This window comes from Medicago sativa, chromosome 4, assembly GCF_051527215.1.
Source record: "Medicago sativa cultivar Bolivia chromosome 4, Bolivia_mono, whole genome shotgun sequence".
Lineage (NCBI taxonomy): Eukaryota > Viridiplantae > Streptophyta > Magnoliopsida > Fabales > Fabaceae > Medicago > Medicago sativa.
Genome location: NC_140752.1, coordinates 83,531,457 through 83,549,854, shown reverse-complemented (window position 1 = coordinate 83,549,854; position 18,398 = coordinate 83,531,457). Strand labels below are relative to the sequence as shown.

At 31.9% G+C, this 18,398-nt stretch overlaps 2 protein-coding genes, 1 long non-coding RNA gene and 1 other non-coding gene across 4 annotated transcripts; 2 read left to right on the top strand and 2 right to left on the bottom strand.

Annotated features, from left to right (window-relative positions):
- Window positions 1–502: 502 nt before the first annotated feature.
- Window positions 503–589, top strand: LOC146932838 (small nucleolar RNA snoR113). Its single transcript, XR_015009271.1, has one exon. It is a non-coding gene; the product is annotated as a small nucleolar RNA snoR113 (small nucleolar RNA).
- On the bottom strand, window positions 509–2,274 carry LOC146932837 (uncharacterized). The gene is made up of 4 exons (XM_085708014.1): window positions 2,143–2,274; window positions 1,943–2,057; window positions 1,500–1,560; window positions 509–1,193 (listed from the first exon to the last, which is right to left on the bottom strand). The coding sequence occupies exons 1-4, from the start codon at window positions 2,174–2,176 to the stop codon at window positions 681–683; spliced, it is 723 nt and encodes a 240-aa protein (XP_085564140.1). The 5' UTR covers window positions 2,177–2,274; the 3' UTR covers window positions 509–680.
- A 2,592-nt stretch (window positions 2,275–4,866) lies between these two features.
- On the bottom strand, window positions 4,867–6,153 carry LOC146932836 (uncharacterized). Its single transcript, XR_015008067.1, has 2 exons — window positions 5,875–6,153; window positions 4,867–5,255 (listed from the first exon to the last, which is right to left on the bottom strand). It is a non-coding gene; the product is annotated as an uncharacterized LOC146932836 (long non-coding RNA).
- A 9,001-nt stretch (window positions 6,154–15,154) lies between these two features.
- Window positions 15,155–18,368, top strand: LOC146932835 (uncharacterized protein ycf23-like). Its single transcript, XM_085708012.1, has 9 exons — window positions 15,155–15,413; window positions 15,524–15,589; window positions 16,050–16,124; window positions 16,354–16,416; window positions 16,549–16,608; window positions 16,953–17,042; window positions 17,143–17,250; window positions 17,760–17,882; window positions 18,007–18,368. The coding sequence occupies exons 1-9, from the start codon at window positions 15,207–15,209 to the stop codon at window positions 18,136–18,138; spliced, it is 924 nt and encodes a 307-aa protein (XP_085564138.1). The 5' UTR covers window positions 15,155–15,206; the 3' UTR covers window positions 18,139–18,368.
- The last annotated feature ends 30 nt before the right edge of the window (window positions 18,369–18,398 follow it).

Below are 18,398 nucleotides of genomic sequence, written 5' to 3'. Positions count from 1 at the left end.
GTAGGACCAGTGGAGAAACTATGGTAAATGATGCAAAAGAACGGCGATCGTTTGCATTTCTGGTGAAAGGTGAAGAGAGATGACAAGTTTTGGTTTGGAGGGAGAATAGAAAATAACATTTGGTTACATAAAATGACATTTGGTTTCTGCGACTATGATAGCCACATCATACATTCTTGTTGGCTAACAATTGTCAGCTCAGCCAATTTTAACATCATCAACTATTTTGTATTTTATCAGTCATGGAACATTGCAATAGCGAGGTGTTGGTTTAAGTACATTAAACTTTTTTTTTTTTTTTTTTATGGTAAACCAGTTTAAAACCAAATCCGAACCAAACCTGAATCAGTTTTAGAAAAAAATTGGTTTTTATGAAAACGGTTTTTAGAAACCAAACTGAACCATAAATTTTGTTTGGTTTAGTTTGGTTTTAAACCATGCGCACCCCTAACTAGAGGCAATGGTCTATATTTTTCATTTTCATTTCCACACACAACACAACTGGCAATGATGATAAAAAGGCCGGTCTTACGGCTACCATTTACTTCTTTGGTAGTAGATTGATTACTTTCATATCTATTAACGTTTAATTATTTTTCTTTGGGGAATATTTTCTTCTTTTCCATATGAAACATAAAATAGCATATATACACAAACAGGTTCATGTATGTCTCTAACCGTTAGTCATGGACTTTTTTACACAAAGCACAATAATCTCCCTTAGGCGTGAGTTGATGTGCATCTGATGCAGTTTTTCTCATCTCTTGTTGTGCATCTGAATCTGATGCAGTTTTTGGCATGTCTTGTTGTGAATGATCTGATGCAGTTTCAGGTGCAGACGGATGAATGTTATCCACACTTGAGGGCTCCATTACTTGATCAGCAAGTGACCTTGTTGCATCCTTTGATGTGGTGTTTTCTATGAACATTAACCTTAAAATTTTGACAGCAATGAGAGCCAAAACTGTAGCTGAGGGAACAAAGATAACATCAGGAATGGCATTCATAAATTTTAGCTGAGGAAATGTTGTTTGTCCAGTTCTTTTAGCCACTATGGCTGCTGGTGGTGCCACTATTCCAGTGATTATCATAGATTCATCTACTTGGTTGAGATTCACATTCTTATTCATGAAGTTTGCAAACATCTTCTCTTTGGCTTCCTCATTAGCTTCTTTCCATTGTTCGAAAATTTCCTGCATGATGCAAAAATATGTGAGTGATTGGTTATAGCAAAAAGGCTCACATTGTTTGAGAATTTAGGATAAGAGTAGTTTTTAAAGACAAACACTCCTCTACGCACTGAGGTGCCTTTTAACTAAGGACAAAACTGTGAGGGTTTGGTCATAAGACACAAAGGCAAAGCAGACCAACCTCAGAAAAATGTTGCAATGGACTTGAGGGCAGAATAGCTGTCTATGGAAAAGAGGGTCTAAGCTATGTATAAGAAACTTCACAAGATGCGAGCAATTGACTACAAATTGTATGAGAAAATTACAGACCTTTACATCCTTATAGGATGGGGCATAATAATGCTTCCCTGGTACAGCCATGTTGATAGTGCTGCATAAAATTTAATTATATAAGTATAACTCTTCGTTATGGCGATAATGTGAAACCAAATTGTGAGAGTGCAAGCTACGCCACGTTTTATCATGCTTCATTGTGGTTTTTTCTAACTATGTTATAGGTGCCATGTATTCTCCGTCTTTGACGATGGCTAATCTATATCGTAGATCCAGACTGACCACCTTCAGTGGAATCTCTCCTCAATTATAACTATTGGTTATCGATTCAATCAAATTGGCATATTATCATAATTCATAAATCTTAATCATAACCTTCCTATTAAATACAGTATTATTTTCAATTATCTTCTTTTCCTAAACATTCAAAGGCAAGAAATTAACATGTGATTAATTTTTCATTGGAAGCTCATGCTTACATGAAGGTATCAAGAATAGCAACATGGAATGCTTCAAAATCTCTGATATCTTTCTCAACAAATTGCTTGTACAGTTTATCCATTACCAAACTCAACACATGGGAAGTTGACAATCCTGTGATGCAAAATAAAAATGATAAATCATTAACTATAGTATACAAATAAGTGTATTATGAAAGTAAAACAAATTCAATGTTGACCTTTTCCTCTCATTAAACTTGTGTTCATCCCCATAATCCTTTGTATGATTGTACTTTAACACTACAGAAGCAATCTGTTATGATGAATTCAACAAATATTGTGGAACATAAGCATTTGTTGGGTTAACTAATGGTATCTCTTCATTTTCCTTTAAAGGAAGGAATTGCTTTCTAGTTTAAAATTTATATAATATATCAACTTTTTTACTGTTTATTGGTCAGATTCCTGGCATGGAATAACTTGTAATCAAAGCTTTTTAGCTTTTGTCATTTCAATTATGTTCATTCAAAACCGCTTTAGTATTTCTAGTTCCTATGTTTGGATATATTAATCATATATATTTAAGGGTCCCAAGTGAGTTCATTGTAAACATTTTTTTTTGAAAAGATTTAAAAAAAAAAAACAATATCCATTGAAAGATTTTTTTTAATGGCAATATCCACCGAAAGATTAATGCTGATTTGTGAATCACATTTGGTTTGCTCTACTATATAGTTGATACTTGTATCAACTGCTAAAAATACTTTTTGTGATGATGTTATATATTGTGAAGTATTTTTGTGATAATGTTTACATTGGGAAGTATAGTTGTGATCGATCATCAAAGCATCTGTTATGATATTAAGTGATTTCTATTTGTGGATTCAGTTTCTTCTGAAACTAGATAGACTCGCAGTCGAAACGGCATTAACATCTTGTTTTTCTAAGAAATGGGATTGATCATATTCAAAAATCTGACTATATATTCAAAAAAAGGTTTATCCTTATCAATTTCATTTTCAATACTAACAGTACAAGATATATAACAGGAGTTATTTTGTTGTTGTATGCAATATCCTGCGGATAGGAATGTTTCACATAAATGTGGTAGTTGAGGTTGACAGCTTTAGACGTGCTCGAGTCGCGACAAATTCCCTTAAGTTCCTAATTAACAAGTATTCAAACCTGACTTTATTTTTCCATATTGGTTTGCTTGCTTGAGTGAGGATTACTTGAGTGTCTTTCTAATGCTCTCAAAACTTACTAGTCTTAAGGACTGAATTTCATAGCATTATATCATTTTTCTTTCATCGATTTTAATTTTGAGGAACTAATATGTTCTATTGTCACTTCCATATCACTTTTCGTATAGCATTGGTTACGGTTGTGTTATCTATTTTCAGAATGCAGAAATTAGCTCAGGAACAAAATGATAAGTTTGAAAAAGTTAACCGTGAAAGGAAATATCATCAGGTGAATATGACTTTCCTGTCCACCCTTGTCACTGTTACTTGTTAAAATTCTTGTTAAGTTTACTTAAAGTCGCATTTTTTTTATAACTATTGTCAGCAAAACACTGCGTATGAGCTTAATGCTTTGTCCATCCAATTAAATGAGCTTTGTTAGAAAAATATAGACATCAAAGTTGCGTGTGCTTCAGTTGAAACTCACTTAAATGAACTGAGAAGGGAAGCAGCAGAAAGGTAACTCAGCTTTGTAAATTTTGTTTTTCCTGGCTGATTTCATATAGCTTTGATGTGTAATTAGTTTTTTTCTTTCTTTCCAGAGGCTGGAACTTGGATGCTATCACTAAAAATGGCCAACTGGAAAAATCGGAATCATGAGATTTGTATCAGCTTATCTGGTTTTGTATCTGTAATTCTGACTTCAATTGCTATATCATGAAAAAAAAAATTCCCATCTGCGCATCGAAAAAGATAAACATGCCAAAATTTTGATCCATTGGTATAGTTTATTATTTGATCTTGTTATCAACCAGACCTCTTGTTGCCTAAGTCACCCCTCAGACTTCAATGAGGCCAATTGGAGCTCAAGATGCAGAACAACAATTTCAAGCATAGGATGATAACGCAGACTGCACTCGAACGATGCAAAATGGCAAAATTCTGTGTTACCAAGCCTCCACAGCACAAACTATACTCTAGCAGCAAAAATTGACGCGAACTTTGCAACATTAATCACATGTTGAAAATTTTTGCAACAAAGTTTCTACAAGCTGCAGACTAGGTTATGACAACAACAAGACTAATGTATGAAGTCACTGCTGCTAATGGAAATTAATCACAGCATCCATGTCCCCGATGAACTCCACCCCCAAAACAAACAATAACAAAATGCAAAATTCGATGTTACCAAGCCTACACAGCACAAACTATACTCTCTAGCCACAAAAACTATCACAACCGTGCATGCAACGAAATCTCCTGTAAAACATTCTGCATGAATACCGTTTAGTAGATTCTTAATAAATTTCATTTATACGGCCTACCTTTTCTCTTCGGTTCAGACACCATGATTTTGGATATCTCCAACTCATCATAGATCTCCCACTCTCTCCATTTATAAATTAAACGTTCAATTTTAATTTTTCTAGAAGATATAAACTTGTAAAATTGTATATGGAATATGGATTCATTTGAAGCGATTAATATGAATTGACACAATTTTATCATCAATGCCTCAACATATATGATCCAATAAACTTTAACTAACAGAGTTATATGCCTCAAATATGCACTATGTTTATTAGTGGAATGTGGTTTATCAATTGTTATTTAATGGAACTATTTGCTCTTACGATAATGCATATACAATTTATTGCGTGTACTGATAAAATAGTTTCATTGTTTGACGTGGTGTATGCGTTTGATGGAGATACTTAATCATACATAATCTTAATTTGATGTTTATAGCAAGCATGTAATAACAAAAATAGTAAAAACTTAAAAGTAGAAACCAAATCACATAATATAACCAAGTACAACTTTATTTTATGGCGCACAAGTGAGATAAGTTTTGCATTATACACAAGTTCGTCTTTACTATTGAATCAATAAATCTTACCATTGGATTAAATAAGATTTATTAATTTAATTAAATAGTGAAAAACAAACTTTTTCGTCCTTAGGGCAAAACCAACTTACTTACACACTAGACAAAACCAAAATACATGAAACTAACATAAGTAATTGTTTGACTCCCATAAGTGGGACCCATATTATTGACTTAAAAAAACTAAATATCATTTGCCGATGGAGTTGGGGTCTTTGTGAACAAAGTTATTAGTTGGGACCTGGGGTATCCTCCTCGACAGCATCTTTTCCTTCCACACCTACATGTTTAAAAGATCCGGATGTATAAAAAACAAAGGGATATAAGATGCAACATAAAGAAAATAATGACAAAGTAGATTAAGAATAATTATGTAAGAGAACAACAAACACTTATAAAATATCTCCCAAATCACGTTAGAATTTTTCTTATCCAATAGATCAAAATGTTTTATTTTCTCAAGGCCCGGATTGGTGAAGTTGTGGAAATTATGTGGTCACATGATTTTAGACGCGAGATTTATGCATACTTACAAAAATGAAATAAAAAAATATAGAAAGATTAAAAAAAAAGTTTATTTTTCAAATGATTATATCCTATGCATTTTTATGCGTGTGTACAAATTATGTCCAAAATCTTGTTACTACTCAAGTATTATCCTTGATCAATAGTATGTATATCAGTAGCCTTACAACTTTCACCTAAAATAAACATCCATTTTGGTCTAACGGAAGTAATCAATTAATACACAATGTATTTGAGTAATGTAAACATCGAGATACCAATCCAGTTTGATTTCTACTCATAAACAAATAAAACAATAAACGATAATTAAATCATTTGACATCTTACTTGTACTATATAAAGGCTATAACATATATTAATAGGAGATCTCTTACCATGTGAGATTTTATCTTTCAACATCTTTTGGAGTTCCAATAGGGTTCCTCTCACTTTTTTAGCTTCCTCATAGCTGAGTTCTTCAAATTTGAGCTTCCCACCATGACTATCAATCTTCTTCTGCAAAATCTCAAGCTTTTGTTTCTCTTGTTCGAGCTTCCAAAGTATATCATTTAATACAGATATATTATTTTCCAAATCACCCTTTTGATTTTCTCTTGCCATCTTAATTATCCTTCAATCTAGTGAAGATAATACAAAGAAAAGAGACAAGAAGAAGCTATGCAGTGATGTTTGTATGGCTTGTGGAGTTAATATATATACAAAAAATAAATAATAGTTTAATGATACAATTCATAAAGTAAATCAAATTTTATGTTCTTTTTCTTTTTACTTTTTGACAATTTTTAATGAAAATGTATAAAGTTAATTTCAAATTGCTATATAAATCATCGCATTGATTACCGCATATTCCCTTAACATATATATTATTAAAAAAAAATTATTTTTTGAATAAGAACAAAAAAAATTATTTTTTATTAAAATGAGATGTTACTTTTGTTTTGTTTTTTCTTTTCAAAATATCCAATTTTAATTATTGTGGTAAACGAGAGACAACTTTAAACATATAATTTTACTATTATAGAAAAACACAAATCACCTTTTTTTAGGACATAATTCAAATCACATACGAGACAATTCTAAAATTTCCATTGGTACCTCTAAATCTAATAATAATAATAGTAGCAATAGTAGTAGTAACAATAGTAGTAGTACTAATAATAATAATAATAATAATAATAATAATAATAATAATAATAATAATAATAATAATAATAATAATAATAATAATAATAATAATAATAATAATAATAATAAATAATAATAATAATAATAATAATAATAATAAATAATAATAATAATAATAATAATAATAGTTTATGTATTAAATCTAAATAATACATTTTAATTGTTTTATTTCACGGTCATATTTATTTTAATGTATTAAATAGTCGAATCCTTATGTATAAGACTTTTTTTATGAGGTTTATTTGTGCATAATATAAGACTATCTACAAATTTTTAGATGTAATTTTTTTAAAATGCATCTCATATTACCAATATGCATTGATATATAAAAGGTCAACTATATATATTTAAGAAAATAGCGTACAACATAAACTATCGAACTAGCTCTATTCAATTAACCGATACATAAGCAAAATCATGGATACAATAAAACTATTTTGGTTCTCTCACTTTTAAATCACTCGGTTTCGATCATACCCCTCACATTTATGGACATAAAAAATAGTGATGTAGTGTGTTTTAAATGATATAACATACAATATGATGAATTGAAGTGATACAAGATCATCAAATTGAACAAAAACCATCTAGTAGAAGCTTTAGTTTCAACTTAAAAAATTATTCATTTTGTAATTTAATTAATAAATAATTAATTCATTTATATCATTCCACATCATTAGATTATAGTCTTACACGGTATTTGAAACACATCATCTACAATTTTTAGTGCAGGAATTAATTGAGTGAGCGACCATTACTAGGAGATTTTAAAATGGAGGAACCAATTTCGTGAGCAAATGAAAATAAGAAGACCAAAATTGTAAATAAGCTTATTTGACAATCATTTTTATTTTAAAGTTTTAAACAAATGAATCCATGTGTCTAATTTTTGAATGATCTCCATCTTCCTAATTGTAAAACCATTTTAAAAGGTTTGGTTGTCCCAAAATATCATATTCTTTACAATTTTTAAGTTGCATTTATTGATTTTTTTGATATTAAAATATACTATTTATTAATACTATTAATTCGCATTGGAATATGAATACTCAACATAGCTACATTTATCACAGTATAAACTTCGCAGCCAACTACTAAACTATAACAATGAGGACAATTCTTGATCTATAAGAAACTTGAAAATGATACTTTCCATTGGAAGAGTTTAACATATGTCATGTGAAGCAAGAAAATATCCATTATGTCAAATAGAACACATGACAATTATCATACTGACCAAACAACACCTACAATTGTCATTTGCTATTACAATAAGCCTTGAAGCAAAAAGGTGTTGATCCACAATCATACCAACCATTGACCATTAGCAGAGATCTTACTGAAGATAACATTGTCCCAAGTGAGTTCATTGTAAACATTTCTGTTTGAAAGATTAATGTTGCAAGATTAAAAAAAAACAAAATGATTCAATGATTGTTTGTAGTTTTGGTTTTTATGTGGTTCCTACTTCAAACGTTGAACTCAATGATTTACACAAAAGGACTTCTAGAAATGTTTGACACAAAAGGACTTCTAGTTGATTTGCTGATTTGTGAATCACATGTTGGAACTTGTGTTGGGGGTCTGCTGCAATAACTTGACCAAGAAGATGATGAAGATGAATACGATGAAGTGTGCACATAAATTCCAAAGATTTGTTGTATATCTTGATTGTTGGGAAGATGCTGCTGTACTTGAAACCTGAAAAGATTAATGGTTATGCATGCAAACTCAAAGCGTATGGGGTTGCCATACTAACCTTTAGGTTCGATTCGCCCCCACCAATAACTGTATATTGGATGCAATAAGGAATGACCGGCGAATCCCCTTCAGGATACTATGAGTTCCTTGACGTGTATTGCACAACCACACCAAGCGTATCTCCTAACAGTATTTTACAGATTTATGGTTCCAGCAATTCACTCATGCATTAGAGAATTGATGGATGATTTAGAGTAAGAGAATGAGAGAGAATTATGTTGTTAATGCAACAAAATTCTGTCCAAAGTTGTGTGTTGTTGTTCTGTTGTGTGTCCAACTAATGCCCAAATGCCAAGCATTTATAGTGCATTATATGACCCTTCATATGAGAGAACACCCCTTTGATTTGAAACAATGTTATGGTTCATTAAACATCCCTTTGTCAAAGGTTATAATCATATACACTTGAATCAATGCAAAAGTTCATTAAGCACCCTTTTGCCAAAGGTTATAATCATATACATTTGAATCAATGCAAATGTTCATTAAGCATCTCTTTGCGAAATGTTCCAATGTATATGAATGATTCCCATGAAGAGTTACAACTTTTGATTTAAAGTGATTCCATTATTTTGGAAATCACCAACAATCCCCCACCATTTTCAAAATACTAAATCACATAAATCCGGAAATTCCATGCCTTCAGATAATGGTATCTCGCGATTTGAACCATTACTTAGTAAGTTAAGTTTTCGCTCATTCCCAAATAGTATGGTAGGCAAGCTTTGAACCAACTATTCATTAGAACAAGTGTGCATAACTTACACATAGAATCTCGGTACCATTGATAAAGAGACTTGTAAGATGACACATTAAGAAGGCCTTGTGTCATATATCCCTTTTCATGAGAATTTAAGAGTCAAACCCTTGAACTCCGTGAAGCTGCCAAACTTCATTCTCACATAGGTAGACTATATCGGAAATGCCCCATAAGTATGCATTCCAGCAAATATATGCTATATGTCCATTAAGAGGAAAACCTCATCCTACCCTTTTTCTTCTTATGGTCCAAGTACTTTTACCCCTTGGGATGTATCTATTGTCAAGTACTTCAATCACTCTAATAGTGTACTTTCACCATTGAACCCAAGACTTGATGCTACTCAAGTGTGGGTTGAGTTTCCACCATTGGTGATAAATTAGATTTGGGTTTGTACCACATCCCTAATAATGTCTTCAATGTATTCAACATCATTTCCAAAGACATCATTCCTTGTCAATCATTTCGTCAAATAATTGCAAGATTTTCTGTTAACTTTTATAAACTTTGAATATTCAATTCTTCACATAGATTTTTAATTCTCATAGCTATGTCTATGGATCAACTTATATACTCTTGATAGTATTTACCAACTATCATCAAACCATGACACTTTCGTCAATTGAGTATATTGTAATAGTACACAAACTTTTATGTCATTACACCTTTGCTATAACAATATTTAACATGCATTTCAATTCCAACTTCAACTTTTCTTTTATATCTAGCCAAGATATATCATACATTGAATGCATTAAACATACATAGCAAAATAAAACTAGATCATAAAAGAATGTCATTACTAAACTTAATAAGATGGGATTAAACATGTAAGTCATATACTCCACATAAAATTAAATATAACACAAAAATTTTGATTTTAGTTATCATATAACTAATACATATATCATAAATTCATTGTGTTAAATTCAAGTTTATGTTTAAATATGTTCAATGTTAAATATCAATAAACAGTCACATAAGAAAATAAACAATGAACTAAAATCATTAATATTCTCTATGACTTTCTTCCATGAACATATATCAACTTACAATAATTCAAAACATACCCAAATTATTTTAATATCATGATAAACAAGAAATTAACCATTACTTTTCATATTATCATGTAAATATAATATCAGCACAATATTAATGATAATAATTTCTTACACAAAGTAAATAATATCATTAAATCAACCACTTGATATTTTGACAATTTATCTACACTACTTTCATAAATAAAATAGTGTTTAAACATTCTTAACATATTACTATACTCATCAAAATTCATATACTTGAACAATTTCTAAATCATGTATATATATGTCACCACATGTTAAATCTAACATATTCATATTTACTTAGATACTATACACATGCATTTAGAACACCAAATATTTCATAATAGGTAATCACTTATATGCACATTATCTCATGTTTAAATTAACATCAAACAAATTTCAAACGATAAATTTCATACATATCAAAATTTATCATGCATATATTATCTACAACCACATGTAAATTTAACATAAACACATCACATATGAAATATTTATCCATAAATTTCCATAACATATATTCATAAAAGGAATTTGTTTACCGTTCACCGTAGTCATGGAAGAAAATGTAAGCTTTCATCTCTCCTAAAAATTGCAGCCATTAGTCACAAGTAAATCATAAATCGAGCCTAAAGATTGTTGGAACTTGTGTTGGGGGTCTGCTGCAATAACTTGACCAAGAAGATGATGAAGATGAATACGATGAAGTGTGCACATAAATTCCAAAGATTTGTTGTATATCTTGATTGTTGGGAAGATGCTGATGTACTTGAAACCTGAAAAGATTAATGGTTATGCATGCAAACTCAAAGCGTATGGGGTTGCCATACTAACCTTTAGGTTCGATTCGCCCCCACCAATAACTGTATATTGGATGCAATAAGGAATGACCGGCGAATCCCCTTCAGGATACTATGAGTTCCTTGACGTGTATTGCACAACCACACCAAGCGTATCTCCTAACAGTATTTTACAGATTTATGGTTCCAGCAATTCACTCATGCATTAGAGAATCGATGGATGATTTAGAGTAAGAGAATGAGAGAGAATTATGTTGTTAATGCAACAAAATTCTGTCCAAAGTTGTGTGTTGTTGTTCTGTTGTGTGTCCAACTAATGCCCAAATGCCAAGCATTTATAGTGCATTATATGACCCTTCATATGAGAGAACACCCCTTTGATTTGAAACAATGTTATGGTTCATTAAACATCCCTTTGTCAAAGGTTATAATCATATACACTTGAATCAATGCAAAAGTTCATTAAGCACCCTTTTGCCAAAGGTTATAATCATATACATTTGAATCAATGCAAATGTTCATTAAGCATCTCTTTGCGAAATGTTCCAATGTATATGAATGATTCCCATGAAGAGTTACAACTTTTGATTTAAAGTGATTCCATTATTTTGGAAATCACCAACATCACATTTACTTTGCTCTACTATATAGTTGATACTTCTATCAGCTGCTACAAATATGTTTGTGATGATGTTATATTGGAAACTATTTTTGTGGTAATGTTATATTAGGAAAATGGTACAATTAAGTTAGAACTGAGATTGATCAGGGTATGTGGTTATCTGTAGAAGGATGAAAGCATGATTATGGTTCGTATGAATGCTACATTGTACATTCACTTCATTGTAATCTATCATTAATAGATTGAATTTGGCCAAAATAAGAAAAGGAGAAGGAAATATATGCTAAAGTTTTAATGTGCATTTTTTTATCGAATGTTTTTATGTGCATTATTAGCAATTTTTGGAGAAAAAATTGTATAAATATTGTATATCATTCCTAGATATGGAATTCGTTGCAGATAAATATTTATGATGGAACTCATAACTAATTAACAAAATCAATTACTACATTTACGTTACAATACTTTCTCTGTTATGTTTGGTACAAAAATAAGCTAGTTTATAATTTATTGAACTGGTTATGAGCTTGTTTTAATACAATGATACTTGTTTGGTAAAAAGTTTTTTTCACTAACATGTAGTTTTTTTTCAAGATGCTAATTCAAGTAATGTTTAAGCTTATATCTTATGTATGAAGTCACTGCTGCTAATGGAAATTAATCACAGCATCCATGTCCCCGATGAACTCCACCACCAAAACAAACAATTACAAAATGTAGAACATCAATTTCAAGCATCGGCTGATGATGCAAATTGACCACTGAAACAATACAAATGGCAAAATTCAATGTTACCAAGCCTACACAGCACAAACTATACTCTCTAGCCAAAAAAACTAACACAAACTGTGCAATACAGCCGCAACGTAATCACCTGTCAAAAATTCTGCAACAAAGTTTCTACAAGCAGCACACTAGGCTATGAAAACAACAAGACCAATGCATGAATACCGTTTGGTGGCAAAAACGATATCAGTGTTGTGTGGTGAACTAGAATCATCATCCGGAATTTGAAACCATATGTATAATTTAGTTATCATATCTTTAATATCATTCTTATGTCTAAATATATTATTATATAAAATTATATCCAAGTCTGAGATACAAAAAAATTAGAACAAATAAATGTTAAATAGGATTGAAAAACTACATGAATCATAAACTTACTTCGAGAAAAAAAGAGTAGATTTGTGGCAAGCATAGCTCATCTTATAATAGAGATGATTTAGCATTCCAATCATCTTCATTATTTAAGTGGAGCTATATCTTTTATTCTACAAATAATCAAGGAGTAAAATCTTTAGTAACTTAGCAAGAATTTTAACTATGCAGGTAAGTTTTATATTCGGGAAAGAAGTGTTTAAGTTTAAAAGTACTTATCTTGAATTTTATTGGATGATATTATTGTGGCAGGTGTATATCGCATAGTATACAAATGAAATGCTTACCTAGAAGTCAGCAATGAAAATGACAAGTAAAAAACTATATTGTCTGACCTGTCCCTTTTTTGGTGCTAACATCGTAAGTATTACATAGGAGTGGTTAGTTGGTTTGGTGCTGAATTCAATCCATGAAACGGTCTTGATTGATTAGCATAGTGAGGATTGAAAAGAATGAAGATTGGAATTTGTCGTTCTTCAAATGGAAGTTTGCATACAGTTTTTTTTTTGTCCTTATATGTTTTAATTGTCAAATGATGTATATAAATTGTGTATATATAGGGTTTGCTAACTTAGATTAACAAAAAAAAACATGAAGGTCCAAATTAGCAAGTGTGCAACTTTTTATTTGGACAAAAATATCAACATATTACTATTATAAGGATGGTTGCAAGGAGGATCAATGCCCATACGGATGGTTACAAGGAGGATCAATGCCCATCTTATATTATATCAAGTGTGCAACTTTTTATTTGGACAAAAATATCAACATATTACTATTATAAGGATGGTTGCAAGGAGGATCAATGCCCATACGGATGGTTACAAGGAGGATCAATGCCCATCTTATAACATCACATATTGCTTTCAGGATTGCCGACTGACCCCACAAACCAACACGAGTCTTTTCAGCGTATTTTGTCCTCACTCGTACGCTTACCGGAAAACTTCCCGGTAGGTCACCCATCCCAAAATTGCTCCAAGTCAAGCACGCTTAACTGTGGAGTTCTTATACCGAAAAGAAGATGCATCTTGTTGATATTGGTAGTACCAAACAATTCTTATAAGCCTTCCTTCAACCATGTAGTCTCATACCTACACAGCCTTAGGATCCCTCTCATTCCGATGTGATTCGGTTCCTCTAGAAACTGTCGGGAGCCGCCGCCCATTGTCGTGCCTTGTGCACCGGCGACCACTCCCTCTGTCCTCGTCAACCGTGGGTGTTACATGCCCACCAACTTCCGCTTGGTTCGTCCCCGAACCACACCGTACTGGGAGAGGTCTGCTCTGATACCATTTGTAACATCCCAGACTGCTTTCAGGATTGCCGACTGACCCCACAAAATAAATCAGAATTTTAATTAAGGGACCAAAATAAATCAGATTGCCGACTGCTTTAAGGGTCCAAAATAAATCAAATTTTAATTAAGGGATCAAAGCGATACTACCTAAATAGTTAAGGGACCAAAAATGCAATTTAGCCTATACGTAACTAAACAATTGTTTGATCATTCATCTCCCACGCGATTTCGCATTCGATTCTTGACAAGGTTGTGTTGTTGTGGGCCAAGAGAAAAGTGTTGTATGGTTTGTGTGGACCATTTGGTCAACATTTCAACTATTACTATATTTTACTATATTACTAACACCTAAAAAAAAATCTACAAAGCTAGTGCAGGCACAAGCCTACATACCTTTGTACATAGATTCGTTCCTGAGTGAGAGAAACCATGACCGGTTTGTAAAGGTTTAGTTAGACTGAACCCAAATTCTAATAGTTATTAGTTATTACTATAATTTTAAATATTTTATTTTTAAAAAATTGAGATTTTATAATCACTTTTATTTTACTTTTTAGTTTTTTTCAAATAGCTTAGCCGTAAAAAATCATACATACCAAAAAAAAAAAAATCATACATCTTAAGTGTGATGAAGAGGAAAATTGTGAGTTCGAACTCACATTTGAACATATCAAATATCTTTGCAACTATTTACTGAGTTTTTTTTTTTTTTTGACAAAATTTACTGAGTTGTACTTAGGGAACATGATCACTTTTATTTTAATCTAAAACAAATGAGTTTAGACTAATCTAAAACAAATTTTAATCTAAAACAAATGAGTTTAGACTCCTCTAATTCATCAACACTAGGGGTGCTGTAAATATTTTCATCCTTAGTATTAACCCTTCAAAGGCAGACAAAATATCTGTCTCAAGAACAGGACAGTTCAAAGCTGCCACATATCTTATCTGTTATTTTCCTCCTCATGTATATAAACAGACAACAGCACACAGTACCTCTCAATCCAACCTTTCTTCTTGCTTTCTACTCATAACTGCAATTAATACACAAACATGCATTCCTTAACATGCCTAACACTTTCTTCTCCTTCTTCAATCTCATCTCTAAAGCCAAACCATAACTACAACCCTTTATTAGGTGCAACTTCAAAGCCATGTCTACTACCTTTGAAAAGAAAAACCTGTTTTACTACTAGAGCATTACTTTCATCAACCAAAGAATCTGTCCTTAAGGATTTTCGCGAACGAACAGCTCTCAAGGTGAAGTAAACCATGCAAAACCCTTTTCTATCTCATTTTTCATTTATTTTCTTTACTTTACCATAAATGTTGTAATGTGTATGTTGATAAATATTTGGCTTCTTTTGAAGATTATCACAGGCTTGCAGAATTTTGATAAAGACAATGTTGCCTCAGTTGTCACTGCCGCAGAAAAGGTTCTTTACTTCACTCATTCTACATTACTTTTCTCTGTTCTCAGCTCCGATGATTAGTGCTCTAGTATTTGACAACTGAAAAATAAGATTTAGTATCTATGTAATTTATTTATTTTTTGTATCTGAAAGCAGATAACTTGTGACTAAGTGTCAATTCAAAAATCTTGAAGTGCTTTAAATTTGGAAAAATGTAGAAAATATCTAGAAGCATATTTCAATCAGGAATATCCTGAAGTCTCCTTTTATCTTCCTCAGATGTATAGCTGATAAGCATAACTGATAACTGACATGAATTGACATTTAGAATGATCTTCTGTTTGGGACTCCTCTTGAATCTTCAAGATATTTTAATAAGTCTTTGACCAAATTTTAAGTGATTATAAAATATTTCACATTACAAACTAACATACAACTGTGAACTGTAAATGAGTAGTATTTCTTGTCAATGCCGTGCTTGCAGGGAGGAGCAACTCACGTCGATATAGCATGTGACCCGGAGTTGGTGAAGCTAGCTATCAGCCTAACTTCTTGTCCGGTATATTCAAGTTTTTCTAATGAATGTCTTTAACACTCGTTTATATGGTTTCTTGACTTAAGCATAGAGGAACTGGAAAATGCATTGGCATCTACAAAATTTACTATAATCATAGGATATCTTAATCATTTATAAAGTTGGTACTGAACATGCATATTGATTCTAACTTCAATGTACATTTACAGTACTCTTAAAAGAGGCAACAATTTATGATTCATCGCTGTTGCAGATTTGTGTTTCTTCTGTAGATCCTGCAAAATTTCCAGCTGCAGTTGAAGCAGGAGCACTAATGGTTTGACCTTTTGTCTAGTTCCATTTCCAGTATCAGTTCCAAGTTCATACTCTAGTCAAAAGATGGGATAACCATAAACATTTAAAATTCATCCTTATAAGATTTGTTCTTAACATTATATTGCATTGGCAGGTTGAGATTGGAAATTATGATTCATTTTATGAGAAGGGAGTGATTTTTACTCCAGAGCAGGTAAAGAGTGATTTTCAGTATTCAATCATGAATGTTAATTGTAGTCACTAAAATTTACAGAACAAAATGACGATAATATATAGAGAATAATTTTGATGTATTGTACGTGTAACATTTTACACTGTCAACCAACCATCATTAGGTATACTGAAAGTCAAGTTTTTTTAATGATTAAACAATTATGACTGACTGACTGTGTATACTAAAGATGTATATAAATTAACTCTTAATTTATATTTATATTGCATGTTAGCATATTGTTACTGATTTTAAATAACAGACATCAACAGAAACTTACACTTAGTTTTTTTGTATTTTCATGAACTATCTATCCTTCTGTGCAGATTCTGAGTCTAACAAAAGAGACAAGGAGGATACTTCCATCTGTGGTTTTGTCTGTCACTGTTCCTCACACACTAAGCCTCCCCGATCAGGTTACATGCAGCATTTATACTTCCAAAGTGCAAAATTATTCTGATACTATTGGTATTTAAATAGTACTATAAATAAACAAAAAAACTTAAACTTTGACAGGTCAAGCTTGCAGAGTCACTTGAGCTAGAAGGTGTGGATATTATTCAAACTGAGGGAGGAAAATGTTCCAATCCTACAAAGTCTGGTGTTCTTGGTTTGATTGAGAAGGTAAACATTAAAATGTCTTTGATTTGCCTGTGTCTTTTCCTAATTGCCTACATTTTCATTACTGGAAATGCAAAATGCATCACAACAATGATTGTGCCAATTTTCAAAATGGTTTAAAACCTACAAAGTACTAACATAGTGGCATAGACAGAGACACCAGATGCGACACTTGTACGTAGATGCTGATAATAGTTTGAGAAAATAGAAATGATTGAAATGTAAACTCATGTGTTGATGTCGTGTCAGTGTCACATGTCAGACACCTGACCTGACACACTTTCAATCTAAAAACTCAATGTTACATAGTTTAAAACATCCAACTAACATTATATAGTAAATCATGTTAAGTGTTTCAAAAATATTTAATATGATAAACACGTGATTCTGTTGAGTTTAGATAGACACAATTTGACATCATGAAAGAATCCTTTTAATTGCTAGATAATGATTGATTGCATTTGACAAACCCTTCTTTAAATCATCAAAATTCTAATCACTGATTATTGTAGGCAACACCAACTTTAGCAGCTGCATATTCTATATCACGGGCTGTTAAGATACCTGTCATGTGTTCATCCGGGCTAAGTGCTGTCACAGCACCTATGGCTATTACTGCTGGAGCTTCTGGTGTGGTAAGGATTTCTTCCCAATAATTTTTTTACTGTAAATTAGAAATCATAATGATGAACTTACTATACCTTTCTGGCCGCGAGTTATTGATCATTGACTTCTGTTCGGTGTATTTCCAAATCACAGGGTGTGGGCTCTGCAGTTAACAAACTAAATGACGTGGTCGCCATGATTGCTGAAGTTAGAAGCATTGCTGATTCATTGAAGACATCCCTTCCGACACACACTACACATGAAGTGGAAACTCACTTCCAGTAGTTCAATATATGGAAGGAATAGCTTAAGGTGGTTTAGGTAGTGAATAAAACTTGTGAAGAAAATCTGGATCCTTCCTTAAATATAAGAACTGCTAGGATCCATCTTTTTTCCTCCTTTTCTATTTTAGACTTCTGTATTAATTGTAGTTTGTGTTTCTGTATGGGTGTTGAAATCACACTGTCAGAGAAATGAAATGATTAATGAGCTATTTGGGGGGTTTTGCTTCTTAATGAATGGAGTTGGTCAGAGTGATATTGTGC